General features: G+C 32.7%; 1 protein-coding gene across 3 annotated transcripts in view; it reads left to right on the top strand.

Annotated features, from left to right (window-relative positions):
- LOC143058904 (solute carrier organic anion transporter family member 4A1-like) overlaps positions 1-18,655 on the top strand; it is a 70,568-nt gene that overhangs the window by 36,558 nt on the left and 15,355 nt on the right. For 2 of the 3 annotated variants that reach the window (XM_076232381.1, XM_076232379.1), the window contains exons 2-5: positions 4,477-4,795; positions 5,192-5,517; positions 10,626-10,829; positions 12,661-12,763. In XM_076232381.1, coding sequence (XP_076088496.1) covers positions 4,503-4,795; positions 5,192-5,517; positions 10,626-10,829; positions 12,661-12,763 — 926 coding nt within the window. In that variant the 5' untranslated portion in view covers positions 4,477-4,502. The remainder of the gene's footprint in view (positions 1-4,476; positions 4,796-5,191; positions 5,518-10,625; positions 10,830-12,660; positions 12,764-18,655) is intronic. The other variant, XM_076232380.1, reaches the window with a different exon arrangement.

Genomic DNA, 18,655 nt, shown 5'->3' on the forward strand with positions numbered 1-18,655 from the left:
ACTTGTCCCGGAGACTGTTAATATATCTTATGTCGGTTTTTAAAAGACCTCATACACATTTTGCGTTCGCATATTGGTATGACTTCGTCGTCGTCCGTTGTCAGCTTGACTTGTTCGTGGAGCGTTTTCACAAATTCTGGTATACTTTATTATTTCCAGTTAATCGCCATTTTGAATACGTGTTTTATAGATTTGCAAATGATACTTGTCCACACATGAACATGTTGAAGCTGGTTATAAGGTTTCAATACATATGCGTACAATCGTTCTTTAAGTTTTTGAAAATACGTGTTGAAGTTTTGATAACAAGAAAAAGATGTGGTATGATTGGGGATGAGACAACTCATCGCAAGAAATAAAATGACACAGAAGTTTTCACCATAAGTCACCCCAAGGCCTTCAACAGTGAGAAATGAACATACCACAGTCATTATTTCATAAATTATCTCATACAATATGTTAAACAGACAATTTGTTAAAAAAAATCGTAAAGGTTCCGTGGAACCCAGTGTCTCGCCTATTCTTTCTGTTAATCGCATGCTCAACAAAAATGAGGAAATATAAATCAATAAAATATTCCTGTTGATACATTGATTGAAAAAAGCTTCTGTCCAAGTTTGGTAAAAACCCAGGACAGTTTATGAATCTGATAAATGTTTAAAAAATTCTTGATACTATCTTATGATTATAGAGAAGCTTCTGTCCAAGTTTAATAGAAATCCAGGATAGTTAAAGAAACTTTCATTAAAATTTCAAAAACTTTAACCACAGAGTGAATGTTTGTAGACGCCACCGACGCCGACGGAATGTAGGATCCCTTAGTCTCGCTTTTTCGACTAAAGTCGAAGACTCGACAAAAAAACATACAAATCAGATTTCTTTCTGACATACGGGCACACTACGCTTTTTTTATACACCCGTCAATATTTTGACGGGACGTTTTATGGTATACCAATGTCTGGCGTCCGTCCGTCCGCATGTCGCACTGTAACTTGAGAACCGCTTATCCATTTCATGAAACTTAACACAGTTGTTTCTTATGATGGTTTTCGGATTTTACTCATATTTTTAGTGAAACAATTTGTATATACACGTATCTTTGTCGGAATTCAAATAAAAACCAAAAACTTATAAATATATATATTCCTTTTGTCTTCGTATATCTAACATAAACATTTTAACAAACTGACCACACTCTTACTTATAAGTTGGTGCACATCAAAGTCGTGCTTCTATAGCAAACAATTTTGTTGGGAAAGAAATAAAACAACAGCAAAATTATTTTTCCTTTTTATCAACACATTTAATTATAAATATTTGAAGCATAAATCTTTTCGATACAATTGTTTTAAATTACTTAAAATAAAAAAAAAGATCGTCATTGTTTAATCAGTTGCTATGTTATTTGGCACGTGTCAATCGGTTCGTTGATTTTCGGCATATCAAAGAAAAACCGGCACGTGTCTCAATAATGTCGAACATCTCGTTTATTTATGATTATTTTTCTGAAAATTTGAAATTTATGCATTAAATATCAATCTCTAACATGATATATAAAAATAATACATAAACAGCAAACCTTCTAGTCCTTAGTGGCATTGTATAGTCAAAGCCTTCGTGCACTAAGGACTCCTTAGCAGTGTTTAGACGTACCGAAAAAAAACCATCCGTCATTCTTTGATAATCATAGAAGGTTAACAACTAGTCTGTTTCCCGGCCGTTATTGAAATTCTTGACCATACCTTAATATTTGTATATTCCGAAGGCATACTGAATGTTTTACGGAGGGGACCAACCTAGTCAGTAACAACGTACTATTGTGAATTATTTTTCCGGATAATAATCTTTTAGGCATACATTAAAAACGGTGTCATTGATAGGCAACCATGAACACAACGAAAAATGAATCCGTGAAAGTGTTCCATGTTTATTCCATTCAAATAAAGACTTAATATGATAATACCATATATATTTAACGATTTTATAAAAAAAAAAAAAAAAAAAGCAAAAAAAAAAAACAAAAACAAGATTATATCTTAAACTTGTGAATCCAATTTCAAGTTTTAAAAGTCCTTAATTTAAAATAATACATGATATTTTTGCCTGATCTTATATTTGTTTTATTAAAATAATGCCTTCAAATACATATAATGTTTATTTTTATTCAATTTTCCACAAAACATTTTAGCTTTGTTTAAATGAAATTCAGAACAGAGAATTCAAACACTGTTGAAGAGAATATACATATTCATGTTAATTCGCCTCAGTTTAATTTGTTAATTCAAGTTTGACATTTAACATTTTAATCCGCAATCCACATTTACCCGACAATCTTGTATATTGTATTTTCTCAACGGAATAACATAACGTGCATGTGACCATCAGAAACTAAGACAAAAATGATATTTATAATTGTATTTATCAAAACTTAAATATTTGAAAATATCTTAGTAGCATATGAATTTGCCAAATAAGCGAAGAATTATCATCTAACCTAGGATTTACAACCAAGGATTTGTATAGTTTCTTTTCGATAAAATATTGTTGGTGTTTTTGGCGACTATAGCAGCAACATTACCGTAATTAGGCAGCAACCATTTGATTTTCTGGGGGGGGCTATGGTTTTTTTTTCTGGACAAATTTTTTTTTTCGCCTGCGGCGAAAAACAATCTATTTTTTTCGTGACAAGTCGAAAACAATTTTTTTCTTTCAATTTTAGCATTACATATAGTGGCAGCTGAGGGTGAAACAAACAATTTTTTTTTCTCAGAATCAAAAACAAATTATTTTTTTCTCCAAAAACTGGAAACAAACTTTTTTTTCCAAAAAAAACCATAGCCCCCCCCAGAAAATCAAATGGTTGCTGCCTTAAATAAAAATATAAAATTTTCGCTATCTGATAATTATAGGTTAAAATGCTCATTAAAATGTATAATATTTGTCTTAAAACTACATAGAATTACAGGAAGTTCATCTTCAATAGTAGAGCTACAACACATGTCATCTCGTGGACTTCTTTTCTTTCATACTTTCCAGTTTCTATTTTTTTAGTGGAGCTACCCCACATTTAAATTTTGCAAAAGCACATTTGTTTTTAATTGACATAATATTTTTAACAAATAACAGTTGGCCAACAGTATATTTTTAAGTCCATTTTCACTCAGTTGAATAGAAGTTCCAATTTTAACTCTTCTGTCGTAGAAATGTCAATATTATCATGTTATTGATTGTACGTACAACATGTATCATTATATCAAAATGTGTCAGTCTCAGTCAAGATTCACTAAATAACCACGAAATATTTACAGATGATAAAATATTTACACAAAAAGTCATGAATCTGTATGAACGTTATGTACGATGAAGTTAATTAAGTGTTCACAAGAAAGTAAGTATGACTGTAAATTTTATTTAAAGTCGGAACATACATATATATATATATATATATATATATATATATATATATATATATATATATATATATATATATATATATATATATATATATATATATATATATATATATATATATATATATATATATATATAAGTACGTCTGAGTCAGTGACAACCCTACAACAGATCTATAAGTACGTCTGAGTCAGTGACAACCCTACAACAGATCTCTTTTTTTGAGAGCCCAGGTGGTCGTGTGGTCTAGCGGGACGGCTGCAGTGCAGCCGATTTGGTGTCACGATATCACAGTAGCATGGGTTCGAATCCCGGCGAGGGAAGAACCAAAAAATTTGCGAAAGCAAATTTACAGATCTAACATTGTTGGGTTGATGTTTAGACGAGTTGTATATATATATATATATATATATATATATATATATATATATATATATATATATATATATACTTTAACCGTGAGAAAAAATATAAGCTTTGGTGAGCTCTATAACCGACTATCATATAAAAACCACAATGTATGAACGTTACACAATTAGAGATGAACGTTTGACAAATGCACGTTATCTGATATACACAATTATACACGATTGACGAACGCACGATACACGATTAAGAATGAATGATTGATACACGCACGATACACGGTTAAGAATGAATGATTGATGAGCGCACGATACACGATTAAGAATACACGATGCACGCACGTTACACGGAAAATGAACGATGAATGATGAATGCACGATTGGTACACGCACGATACACGCACGATGCACGCACGCAACACGCACGATACACGATGAACGCACGGAATAATGGTCAGTTTGAATTTTAGAAGGTCTGTAGCAGAAAGATCTTAGACATTTCTTCAAACCTAAAAGTTACATATAGGACTAAATTATTTTATACTATATATCAGGCTTTTTCATTTAGCAGTCGAAGCCATTTCGGTAGATTCTTAAACATATTCTTCAACAAATAAATAGTACTTCACCTATAATTCTTTCTCTTTCTATCACATTTATCTTGATTATGATAAATGTGTTCATTGGTTTTTTATTTTATTTTTAGAAAATTCTAAAGTACGTGCAATGGATAACCAAAATATCGAAAACAATTTACCATGGAAACATGAAAGCAAAACCAACGGTGCCAACAATAATCAGAACAATTCATCAACAAATGGGAACTCTTATTCCGATGATAAAAACTCAAAAACAATATTTAATATTAACGGAAATGAAGAAAAAGCTACATTAGATTTCTATAAAAGTGACGAGAAAAAACTTATCCCAGATCTAAAAGGAAGTGACATAAAACCTGACATAGACAAGGAGTGGGAGGAACAAAATCTCCGATACGGATGGTTCAACTATAAACCAAGGTAACAAAATGATATGAAGTAAGAAGATGACTTAATTTTTTTTTTGGTGTATGAATTTGGAAACTACATTTTTTTGTACCTACCCATCACAAAACAAATGCATATATTTTAACGGCTATAAGGTCTTCAACAATGATCAAGACATGACATCGTAATGTACTTAAGAAATAATTCCTACTTGCCATAGATTTGTGCATGGTAAATTTTCACATGGCCTGGGCCGCTATATTCGAAGTTTATTCTGTAGTATTTTTTTAAAATTGATTTGAGACGTAAATCTTTTAATAAATGGTGCATAATCCCAATTTAAGTGAAAGACAAAAAGAGTTACAAACGCAAATACAAACAATCAAACTACATACACACGAATCTAATTTTGCACCTTTTTTCTTTCAGATGGGCACAAGTGTTTAATTCCATTCGTTGGTTTGTGTTCTGGACATGCGTGTTTAGTTTAGTGCAAGGGTTTATAGTAAACGGGGTCATCAATGCAGTTATAAGCACGTTAGAAAAACGATACGAGTTGCCAAGCTCAAAGTCGGGATTAATAGCAAGTTCTAATGACTTCTTTGCCTTTTTTCTTGTCCTAGCGATTAGTTATTATGGCGGGAAAAGGAACAAACCTAAACTGATTGGAATCGGGATTTTAACATTGGGAATAGGATCGATTGTATTTTCTCTACCACAATTTCTGGCGGGAGAATATAATTTCGGATCAACCGGTAAGAATACAATATAAGATGAAGAATTAGAATTAAGGTGGTACCCAACACTTTCACTAAAATTAATTTGGCTCGTTTAATTTTCATAAAATTTTGACAAAGTATTTACTTTGACCCTTTTACAAAAATATAAAAAATTAAACTGTCAATTGTTCTTGAACAATTGAGAGGTCTTTCCGTTTGTAATGTAAAATACATGTTCCAACAGACGTAGAATGTATTGAAGAGGTCAAGGTCAACCTTAAAAAGCTCGAAAACACATTAAAAATCCTTTATATAAGGTTAAAAACACTAAATTCGCTATTTTGGACATGACCTTGACCTTTGACCTTTTGACCTTTGTCAAGGTCATTAGTCCCCAATGCCATTACTGAAGACCCCAAGGGTCTAGGACCTTTGGTTATATAGTAAAAGCTGATTTTGTCTTTTCAGAAACCTAAAACAGGGGTTATGCCCCTTATAGAAAGGTCAAATCTCTTTGGTCAAAATGTAACAAAGTTGCGCCATAATGACCCAAACATTTTCCACTATTTAAAACTTCTGTAATTATAATGGTTTCTGAGATTATCCCATAACAAGGTGTTAGGTCAAAGGTCAAGGTCAACATACAAATTTGACCTTGAGGTATTTTTTAAAGATACATGAATTGATGATGATTGGTGAAGATCCTAGGTGTCTAAGACTTACGGTTTCTGAGTTTTGGTGGCCAACCGACACCGGTTAATTTTGATAGGGGCATAACCCTACCAATGAGTCGTTGAATCTTTTCGATCCAAATGTAACGAAGAACCGGGGTCTGGTCCTGAACAAATTTCACCCTTCGTTTTTTTTCTACCTATTACGGTTACGGTGTTGGAACGATAACAAGGTTTTTTGGTTTCGGAGGGTTTACTCCGAACCGACAAAATATTTCGACTCACAGGGTGAGTTCCGGATAGGTATTCATGAAACCAATACAAAGTTTGAACATGAAAGCGACTTGGTTTACGGTTACGGAGGGAAATTTTGTCAAAGTTTGGCGGAACAAGAAGAATAATAATCAGAAGAAATACAGTAAGGTCTTTCCTTATAGATAAAGGAAAGACCTTAATTAAGATAATTTGAACCAAGCGTTTTATCAGAAAAATTACACTGGTTATATAGCAGTTTGACAAACACTAATTTGGATCGTTGAGAAGCTTTATATTGCCTTCACAACGCAACGTAATTAAAACGTTTAGCTGATATTACAGAGTTATCTCCCTGTAGTGTTAGGTACCACCTTAATAGTTGAATATTCATTTTCGTAAAATTATGATAAGTTTCAAAAATCATTTTGACCGGTGAACATTTTGTATGTTTTTTTCTAAACGAGTTACATTAATTTATTTTATGGAATGGAGATTAAAAAAAACCCAGCTTTACACGTATTAAAAACTAAAAAAAAAACAACCAAAAGGCCCAAGAGAAAAAACGGACAAAAACCATGCAGGACCCCAAAAAGAGGAAAACAAGACAAAACCAGGACCCCAAAAAAAGGAAAACAAGACAAAACCAGGACCCAAACACTATATCAAAAATGGAACAAATCTAAACCAGATCAAACTCTGTGTTTTCTAAGGTTCGCCAGAAGGATAATCAGATCCTGCATTACTATTGAAATTCTTTTAACTTTTACAATCTTAGAGTAAAACTTGCGTCATGAATACTAGTAATCACAATCATCGCGAGCAAAAATAATATTCAAATTAACCTTAGTGCGAAATAAATGCTCTTGTTTTAATCCTGTTATCCTTTACCCTGGTCAGAGTCTAGATCTGGGTTTTCCTCAGTGCTTATCACTGTTTACAGTCAAAATATTTACAAATTTATCTGTAAATATTGATACATGTTTTTGAAAGGACAGGTATTTCTAGGTGTATATATCGTGGTTTGGGTGTAAGTTATTGCCACATTGTCATCGATAGCCACTGTTATTATACTATGCACCAGCCGCTAGACGAAGGGGACATTACGTGGTATCCTTGTCTGTCCTTGCTTTCGTCCAACAATTGTTTCTTTTACTTAGCTTGCCTAATCTAAATGTGATGAAACTTATACACAATGCTTATTATCATTAAAAACAGATCAAGTTCGAATATGGATGGTGTCACTCTTATAGATCTCTTTATAACGTTATATGCAAGCGGGGACATACATGTAACACCTCGTGTAATATGTGTTTCATTGATACATTCCCCATTTATTCTTAAATATAAATCTACACTAATGTAGTGTTATTATATTGTATTTTTTATCAAGATACTCTGAAAGTAACACAGATGTAACTAACTAGTCCATTTAAATTCAAATATTCTGTCTGCCATATTAGATAACGAAACACAGTCTCACTATCCTCACTTTCCTAAAATTGATTTTCCCATAATTCAACACAATTTCGGATTCCATGCTATGGCGGATCCAGATATGTCCACAAAGGGACCCACTGACTGTCATAGAGGGACCCGCTCCAGTCATATTAAGTAATTCCCTATATAGTCATGATCAACCAATTTTTTCACACAAAAAGGGGAGATGGACACTCTGCGCCCTCCTAAATTCGCTTCTGCTTCGATCAGTATATTTATACACTCACTTGTTATAATTAATTTGGCATTTTATCATAAATTATGCAATATTTGTTTTATTTAATCCCTGATAAGTCTTAAAATTCATACACTTGTCATTATTTATACGTAAGAATGTAGATAAATTATTCGGCTGTACATGTACATTCCTAAATATACGGGTAACAGAGGTTATCTCGTCACTTATATATATATGAGATAATATCTCGATGAAAGATATCGTAAACATTTTAAAATTAAAGGTTATCTCACTTAAACTAAATCAATTTTAAATGATTAAAGAGCCTTTTGAATGATGGTCTTCTTTTCATGATAATAATGCGGCTGTTTTCTTCCGTGTTCTTGTGTTTTGTTTATATTCTTTAAATGAAAAATAAATCTTCATAAATCCGAAATTTAAAAATAAGCTGGAGAATGAAGGCGAGGACAAAATTAGTCTTTTTTAGCCCCACCTCTAAATGGGGCATTTATGTATTTTTCGTTCCGTCCGTCTGTCCCACTTCAAGTTAAAGCTTTTTGGTCAAGGTAGTATTTGATGAACTTAAAGTCCAATCAACTTGAAACTTAGTAGAAATGTTCCCTAGGATATGATCTTTCTTATTTTAATGCCAAATTAGTCCACTGAACCTAACACATGATAGTGCGAGTGGGACGTGAGTGTACTATGGACACATTATTGTTTTAATATTTGTATAAATTGAATAAAAACTAGTTTCCTTCATAAAACAGTCATTTGGCCGAAGAGTTGGAACTCTTAGTTATTTTTGTTTGTACACACAAAAAAGTCAAATAGTTTATTTGTTATTGTTGTTATTATTTGTATTTGTCACAAGTATCTTGTTTACTTATATGACAATAAAGAGTTATTTAATGACATTGTAATAGTTTAAGGACAATAGTTACATCAACATCAAAAGGTAAATACTTACATGTATTTTGCAATAAAGATTATTTATTATGTAAGCTTTGGAATGCTGATTCAAAATAAAATTGATTTCGACAAGTTGTTTTGTTACCACTGAATATTTCACATTCGAATGTTCATTTATTTTCATGTACAATGTAAGTTAACTTAATAAAACATTAGTTTTGTGACAAAGTACAAAATAAGTATGAGACTCAGTACATTAACTGAAAATTCACATAATTATACACAATAATTCAATTTCTGTATAGTATCACGGAGTCCATGTGTCCTTAGTTCTAATGACTTTGAAAAGTAGTTGTCCAATTGTTTGCTTCAGTATTTGTTTTTATGTAACCTTTAAATGAATTGGTTATTTTTAGGTCTGAATAAGTTCATGTTGGATTTGTGTAACATCTTAGAGGAAAACAAGGAGTCTACAATGATCTGATATACTCCTTATATGTATAGAGTTGCTATTTTACTTCTTTAATTTCAAAAGAAGATTTTATTTACAACATTCAAATCTATATACATGTATATACATGTATATACATGTATATATATATATGAAGTTTGTGGTGTAATATCAAAGTATATAGATAGTCAGCTCAATTAAGCTCTAGTTTTGACGCATACTTTACAAAATTTACAAAATACAAAATATGACTTTTCAATCGGACTTCTTTTTGGTAAAACTGGATATAAGATATAATAAAGTGTGGTGTGTGTGCCAATGGGACAACTCTCTAACCCAAGTCACAATTTGTAAAAAAATATAGGTTAAGTACGGTATTCAACACAGAGACTTGGCTCACACCGAATATGCAGCAAATAGCTATAAAGGGCTTCACAAATGACTAGAGTAAAACTGTCCAAACAGGAAAACCAAGTCTAACATATATAATAAAATATGAGAAGGAAGAAACACTCATGAACCACATCATCAAACGACAATCACTAAACAACATGTTCATGACTAGTGACAGGTGCAAACAAATGCTGCAGGTTTAAACGTATTAACAGGCGCCAACCTTCATCCTTATCTAAAGGTTAGCGCAAAACTAACTTTAAGGGGTGGTAGGTCATGAAACTATATCCCTTGCATGGTTTATAAAAGACTGTTGACTATTGGCTATCCAGCGGATACATCCGTTTTGAAAAGAAGGTGGAGCATTCCATCGGACACCGTTAAACATTCAAATCGTCACACTTAATTAAAATTAAAAAAGAAAACAAATCGAAAAAGGGTTCAAACCCTTTAAATACCCTCTCCCTGAAATGATGTCCAATTTCTATATACAGTGTTACCTGTGTTATCCGACACACTTGGGGACCAGAAAAAAATGTCGGATTAAGCAGGATGTCGGAATACTCAGTTTTTATCTGCAAGGATAGGCATATTTTAGGATCATATATCATATAAAAGTGTCAGTTAAAGCAGGATGTTGGAAAACTAAGGTGTGGGATTAGGCAGGTTACACTGTATGTTTAATATAGTTCACACTTTCATACACACTTGTATTTTTTCAATCCTGTACAGTTTATACGAAGAGATACATGTATAACCAAATAATTTCCTATGTGTTTATTTTCAGATCTAAATCAATTTGAAAATGTGTGTAGAAATACAACAGAATCGTGTGAGGGTTCACAGGAAAAGAAATCTCATTTACAGAGATATTTATACGTGTTTATGCTTGGCAATGCCTTACATGGAGCAGGTTCAACTCCGATGTTTACTCTCGGGACAGCATTCATTGACGAGAACACAAAAGCGGAAATGACATCACTATATCTCGGTATGTATGACATGTATGCTTTATGCAAAAAAAAAAATATTGGCAGATACACAGCATTTAAAAATCTCATTAGGCATGCGCGATCATCTAAATAAATAATTTTCAGATAACAATTGGAACTAAAAGTACTCTTGGTACGGGATTTTCTTGCTGTGAGGACCTCGGCTGTTTTCTGCTCTTTGATACATTCCCCATTTTCATTCTCAATTTTATCCCAAACAGATCAATTAGTGTTACCACCTTTTTCATGCTAGAGTTACCCTTCTTTTAATGGTATTGATAGATTTAACAAAATTGATGATAAATCATAATACTAGAATCATTAGGAAAAAGAAATAATGAGAAAACATAAACTAAATGGCGCTGTTTAATTATTCAAAACTATCTTATAGATTAATATAAATGGGACGACGAGAAAAAGAAATGTGTTTAATCAAGTTTAATGCGGCGTTCACCATGTTCACACATTGCCGATTATTGCTCCCGTTTGAGATCAGACAGCGATACGAAAAGAAAAGTGAAAAAGTCAGATTATTATCCCCAATTATCTGGAATGTCATATCATTGTCTGAAAGCAGTCGTTTTTAATTCGTAACATATTCCTACGGGTCGGGAATGGTCCGGATAGTTCGGCGAAGCACCCCGACAGTTAGGTGTGTCCCGTATAAATATTCTGAGAAACTTAGCCGATTTTTTCTAGTCGGATTACAAGCGTGACTATGTCGTGACAGATTCTGCTGTATCTGATCAAAATCCTAACAATGTCCTGTGTTTTCTGGACGGTGTCCTGTGGAACGGGAATGATCTTGGGAAATTTTTCATTGCTGTTTTTCTGCCGATTGAATCCAGATTGCATCCAGATCTTGTCGATTGCAAACCGTCTTTGCCAAAACCGCTCCGGAACAGTCCCGTTATTAATACGATATTCGTCAATGATATCCACGTCAGAGTCCCAACAATTAAAGAAAACAATACGACTGAGACCAGACAAAACCGTTTGGAATGCGATAGAGTTGACCGTGATAGGATTACGTTCCGACGTTACCCGATCATCCCGAATATACCTCGACAGTTTTCTAACAGATAACTTCCGTCAGCGTCAGTGTGCTGTCTGGTCACTGTCGGATCTCTTTCGGATTACATTCGGTTGAATCGGGACGCAGTCGTGACAGACTCGGTGGAATTTTACCATGCGAAAGATACAAATAGGATTAGAATCGGATTGAAAACGGAATTATTGGAACAAATTCGTTTGGAAACGGTTGAATATCGACGCTTCCTGAACAATTATATATTTGATTGTTGTGATTAAAAAAAAAATACATATTTTAATTAAAGTTTGCGTTTCCATCCACGATTCACAGGATCTTGAACAGACTTTTGACAACTTTTAATCGGAAATTGTCTTGTTAAGGACAGCGGTAAAAATCGTGAATGTGTGACCCCAGCTTAAGCCGTACATCAAGTTTTGTCCCGTTCAACGTATGTTTGTCTGTGAAATTTTACACAAACAATGTACATATACTACAATGTTATTTTAAGAATGCAATAACCTTGTATATAATTATACTTTACACAATGTATAATTATAACTTTTATGATTATAATGATCGCTGTAAAAGATTGATTTTTTATGTTTTACACTAGTAAACATTGATTTCAACTTGCAACATATTTGTTATAAAAATATAAGTGTGGACACAGATCAGTGTGGATAGTATGTTTGGATGTTTGACAGTGTTTTCTGATAAAAAAAAAAAGTTCGCTGGTTATAAATATAATTACAAAAATAACAACAGCAACATCATCCTTGATCTATTATGTATCGTAGGACTTATATATGCTGCTGCATCTATTGGGGTTGCCGCCGGTTACATGGGAGGCGGACAAACTCTCTGGCTCTTTACAGACTTCTACAGAACAGATCCCTCTGAGTGAGTCTACTACATGTATATAGTCGACGCTGCGAACAGTATATTTAACTTTATCTTACCTCCTATAGATTTAAAGAGATATAATTGGTTAAAGGACTACACGTGGTGACTATGTATATTTGATATAGGGTGTCCTAAAAATATAGAGTGAGCAACCAATATATGATATTGTTTGTGGTGTATTTAGACCCCTCTACCAAGAAATTTGTTTACATGCATACGTATAAAAATTGCGATTTTTATCCAACGCAATCATATGTTTAAACGTTGTTTTCAATCTAGATTTGTTAATATATAATCAATATATTTGTTCCTCGCTGACCATTCCGTATGATTTTTTTTTATTATTATTGAAGAATGTGTGTTGGTCTATAATTGGTTACATATACATTCTCTTTATTTGAACTCTAGCTAGTGGATACTGGTTTAAGTTACAATCACACTGCATCTTTATATTTCTATAAAGTTTGTTTTCTTTTCCAATTTTGTAGAATGCTGTATTTTTATACTTTCTGAATGAGTACCTTGAGTGCTATTTACTCCAGCTTGAAAACGAAATGATGTAAATAAATAAGTAATCATGCATTTTAAATACTATATAAAAATAACATAAAGAAGAATGGTCTCCGTCAGAGTACACGTGTACCCATTCCTTCCCATATAAAAGACCTTGAAAATAAACAATTAGCCATCGATATGGATAAGTCATATCAGTTACAATGTATATTTGAATGAAATATTTTTTAATTGTTCTCTAATTATTCTACATCAATAAATCATAGCAACGTGATAACAGTTATAATGAGTTTCCAACAATTAGATATCAATTTGATTCTCTTTGAAGTTTCCGTTGCGTTTGCTAAAATTTTATGACGTAAAAATGTCGTTTTCCTTGATAATCAAATCTGCGCAATCTGATGATTTAGATTGCAACTCGTGTTTTTTTGAAATATCCAAGTTGAACCGACCAAAGACTTTTGAGTAAAATATTATATCGTTAGTGAGAATATCAATGTAAGATTTCAATAAGCGCCATTACACAAGTTTTGTCGCAATTATTGGGAAAGTAATGTGAAACAAATAAAGAAGTGAGGTTATAACGTCAAAGAGATAACGATACACAAACACACACACTTAAAAGAAGAAGAAACAAGAATGTGTCCAAAGTACACGAATGCCCTACTCGCACTATCCTTTTCCATTGTCCATGGACCGTGAAATTGGATAATAATTGTATTTGTCATTACAATTAGAAGGATTATACTATAGAGAACATATGTACTAAGTTTCAAGTTGAATGGACTTCAGCTTCATCAAAAACTACCTTGACCAAAAACTTTAACCTGAACGGACGAACGGACGGACGGACGGACGAAAGCACAGACCAGAAAACATAATGCCCTCTACTATCGTAGGTGGGGTATAAAAACGGGGAAGAATCATTGTTGGAACAAATTTATTTAAAAAAATATATATTGCGTTCCATACTAACTTAAACGGTCTAATACAATACAGGTTCATATTCATATCGCACTAGCACATTCACGAATATACATTATATTACTAAGGGTGCATTTATTTCTAACACAAACGATGCAAACGACTAAGCGCGCACATGGTTTGATCATTTGTTTCTAACATAGTACGTTTGCAAAGTTAACATAAACTTTGACGAACTATGCAACAGCTAAAGATGCGTCTACAGTTTGTCGTTCGTCATTTGTTAGTACAAACGCTACATTTGTTTCTAACTTGAACTTGATAAAACGATATATTTTTTCTACGTTTGTAAAAAATCTGTTTACTAAAAACATGTGCATGCATAATTGACAGTTCAAACAGGGTCAGTAAAGACTTATTAAACGTTATATTTGTTTCTACTTTCGTAGCGTTTAGAAAACACCAACAAACGCAACACAACGTTTACAAAATTTTGGTTAGAAAGAAATGCAGCCTAAATTTCAATCTCGCCGTCCTGAATATGCATTTAATTTGCTAGGATGCATTTGACTTACATTTATTACTTCAGGGCATACGATACAGTTTTGATCCCGTATTTAAGGGGGTACCCAACACTATACCCCAAAAAAACCCTGTCGTTTAATTTTTCTTAATTTTTTTTCATTGATAAACTAGGCCAACCTAAACATCTTGTTAAAATTTTTAAAGATTTGAACCATAGGTTTAAAAGATTTCTTGTAAGTTTTTTATTCTGGATTTAAAATTTTGCTAGAACTTTAATAGGGGGTATCAGAATCAGCCCCGAAAAGTGAATGCTGTGCTTCTAGTATTTGAAGAAGAATTTTTATTTTGAAAAAAAATGTGTCGTTTAATTTTTTCATAAAACTAAGCATTTGGAGTGGTATACTAGTCGGTTGTTCTTGCAAATTTTTTTTTAAATTTAACCGTTAGATTTTTTGGTATTTAAGTTTGAATTACGCCCCACCCTCAAATTGGTTCATTAAATAAGAGCAAAATCTATTCAAAAAGTACATAATGGCCATATTTTTGTTCGTCTTTTTAACTAGGCCTTAGCTATTTGGCATATGGATGTATCATCACAGGGTTAAGTGTCTTGCATCATGATGACCTTTGTATGACCTTCAAAGGTGACCTCAAGGTCAACTTTATGGGTTTTTTCCCCGTGAAAAACACAACTATGTAGGCCATAACTTCTTTGCCTTTTGACCTAGGCCGTACATCTTTGGCATGTGAATGTATCATCATGAGGTGGTGTGCCTTCTTAAATTTTGACCTTCATGTGACCTTGAACTTTGACATCAAGGACAATAATTGTGGTTTTGGGTAAGAAACACTTGTACGGGCCATGACTTTTATGTAGTTATGAATTCATATTTATTTTTAAAAATCATATTACACAAGCTTTAATCGACCATACAACAATATAGACACATTTATGACATGTCAACCCATTCAATGCACACGGAATACATAATGGACATGTAGTCACGTAAAATTGTTTGAAAAGGGAATCGTTTCTATTGAAGCGCAGTGTATGTACTTAACTACTCAACAGACAGCAAAATGAAAACTTCCTAGGAATCAAAGGATAGGAGGAGTTATGCCAAATAACTATATACCAATAATGGAAAGGACGGAAGGACAGACGGACAGGGGTAAAACAATACCCGCCCGACTTTCAGTTGCAGTGGCAAAAAAAGGATGTAACTGATTTTTGATTTTAGAAACGAGCTATTGAAATTAAAAGCATGACACGCCAAAAATACACATGATACATAGGGAAAAGCTTTAAAGTTGGCAGATGCTTTACATGACCAAGATTTTCAATTTATTGGTCTTTTGGCCAGATTCAAAAATATACAATTCAAAACTAAACGACAAAACCATTGGTGCAAAGAACCACGGCTCATGAGAGATGAAATAGAGCTGACTGTGCAAAATCCTTATACTGTTAAATCAAGTTCTTAAACATAGAATTTTTTTAGTATTTCTGCAGAGGTTATGAAAATTAGATACAACTGGTTTTTAGTTAAAAGCACGGCAGTTACAAGTTTCACATTATTTTTGGGGCCCCTTATTATTATAGAGAATGATTACTCTATTCAGTAATAATCTTGAATTGAGACTTGAGAAGAAACATTTTCCCTTGTCACTTGCAATGACACCACACTTCCTTTTTTATATTTATTTCAAAATTGCATTTGATAAATTCGGAAAGTTAACATAACAAAAGCACAACAAAAGACAATAACAAATTTTGCTATCCCTTCGAAATTTAAATTTGATAAGGCGAAAATGGCATGTTCTATTTATATCATACATGTGTAGTTTCAGTTTCAACTATGATTCTAAAAATAGACTTTACTTTCCCTAAAATTGCGGACGGAATAGAAGACACCCGTTAATCTTCTACACCTGTCAGGATAGGTTGGAAAAACATACTAGAAAGATATATTTTTTTTTATTCAGATGAATTAAGAAAGCAAAAATATGTGTAGTGTTTTTTGGACTGAATCGGATGTTTTTTTCTTTTTTTTGCCCTGTTCCGTGACATGTAAATGATGCACTGGTGGTTGATTATCCCTATGGGTATCTTCTAACTTTTTACATGAAATATAAATCATGCAATTAAATATTCAATTGCACTTTAAAAAATATGACAGCAATTATAAAATTATGAATTATTCGTAATCTTTTTTACATTAATTTACTAACTTACATGTATTTCTAAAGCCATGGCGTATTTCTTTAAAAACTACATGTTTCATTTAAAAAAGTATTGTGGAGTCAATTCAGTTTTGATTTAATCAATTTGATAAGAAGATCTACGAACATAAACATTGTGTAATTGTCCAGGGATTCTTATTTATTTGGTTAAAATTTTATTGTCGGAGGGAGCTACCATTTGAGAGGGGGTAGGAGGGGTCCTGATCCCGAAAACCCGGCTTAAAAACACGAAATCCCGAGGTCCCGAATTTAAATAAATTTAAATCCCGACATCCCGAGATTCGAAAAAAGAATTTTCGGATCTCGAAAGTGTCAATCCCTAAATCCCTACCTTAAAAACACTCGATCCCGGAGTCCCGATTAAGGTTCTATCCACCCTCATTTGAGCCTGAGGAGGGGGGCTTGGATGATATTTGAAAAAAGGCAAGAAAGGCTTTTGAACAAACAAAGGCAGGATCAGTAATTTGGCATAACAAGCAGGATGACAATTTACGAAAACAATTTCAGTAAACTAATGAAAATTGCAGGTCCGTAAAGAATGAAAAATAAAAAATGCAGGACAATAATGATGATATTACAACTATAAAAAAAAAATGCAGGACAAAATTTTAAATCCTAGTCCCCCACCCCCCCCCCCCTAAAATCAAATGGAAGCATCCTTAGACTTTTGAATTTTTGTACTTTATTTCATTTTATTTAAGACCTAGGCATTGCCAAGTAAAAAATGAAAACAGTTATGGTCCTTTCTCTTTCTGTTTCCCTCCTTTTCTAACGTCCTGGTTTTCTTTTGGTAAATTTATTTCGCTTTGAAATTTCCCTATTATGTCTCATTGAAGATTCATTTATAGAAAATGAATAACTTTAAATGAATTAAAAGATTAAATGAATAACAAAGGGTGTACAGCTGGTCTTAGCAATAATGTAAACATTCTGATCATGATCTTTTAAAAGCTTGCATATTGCACATAATTTTAAAACGTAGCAATGAATCAGACTATGAGTAAGAGTTATCTTTTCTTAGGTGTTCTGTACCCCCTTAAATCGGTGCATTACGTTTGCGCGCATTACCCATTACATTTGCGCGCAAAAATCATTACGTTTGCGCGCAGCTTTTGATTACAATTGCGCGCATTTTTATGACAGGTAAACTCAGGTAAAATACAGGTAATAATACTTATTTATTTATAATTAGTTCAATTATTTACAAGTATAAGTACTCGTTCCGTTAGTCTTGGTCCCCTACTCACCAATGTTGAGGTGGAAGTGGGATTTCGAGCAAAATAAGTCCGTTTTATTATGCACAAGCACTAAATCCTAGAAATATGTACAGATAAAAATGTTAAAATACTAAAACATAGCTAATCTTAAAGGTAAAAGTATTGATAATTTCATTGTAACATGTAGGCACGTGTCGAAACTCCATATTTGTGCCTTGGTGTAACTTTACAAACTAACTTAAATGAATTACTTATTTTAAAAACGATCACTATTCGTTTACATTCACTCTGAAATATTGAAATATTCGCAATGAAGTTACATGTATTAAACTACGGAGTTTCTAATGATGACTTTATAATTGGTTTCATAATTCAATATGAACAATATATAATTTGAATTAAGAAAGATTTTCAAAATTAATAATTGATAGTCATATTTATTATGAAAATAAAAATATATAGTCAA

The sequence above is a fragment of the Mytilus galloprovincialis genome, chromosome 14, assembly GCF_965363235.1.
Source record: "Mytilus galloprovincialis chromosome 14, xbMytGall1.hap1.1, whole genome shotgun sequence".
Taxonomy (NCBI): domain Eukaryota; kingdom Metazoa; phylum Mollusca; class Bivalvia; order Mytilida; family Mytilidae; genus Mytilus; species Mytilus galloprovincialis.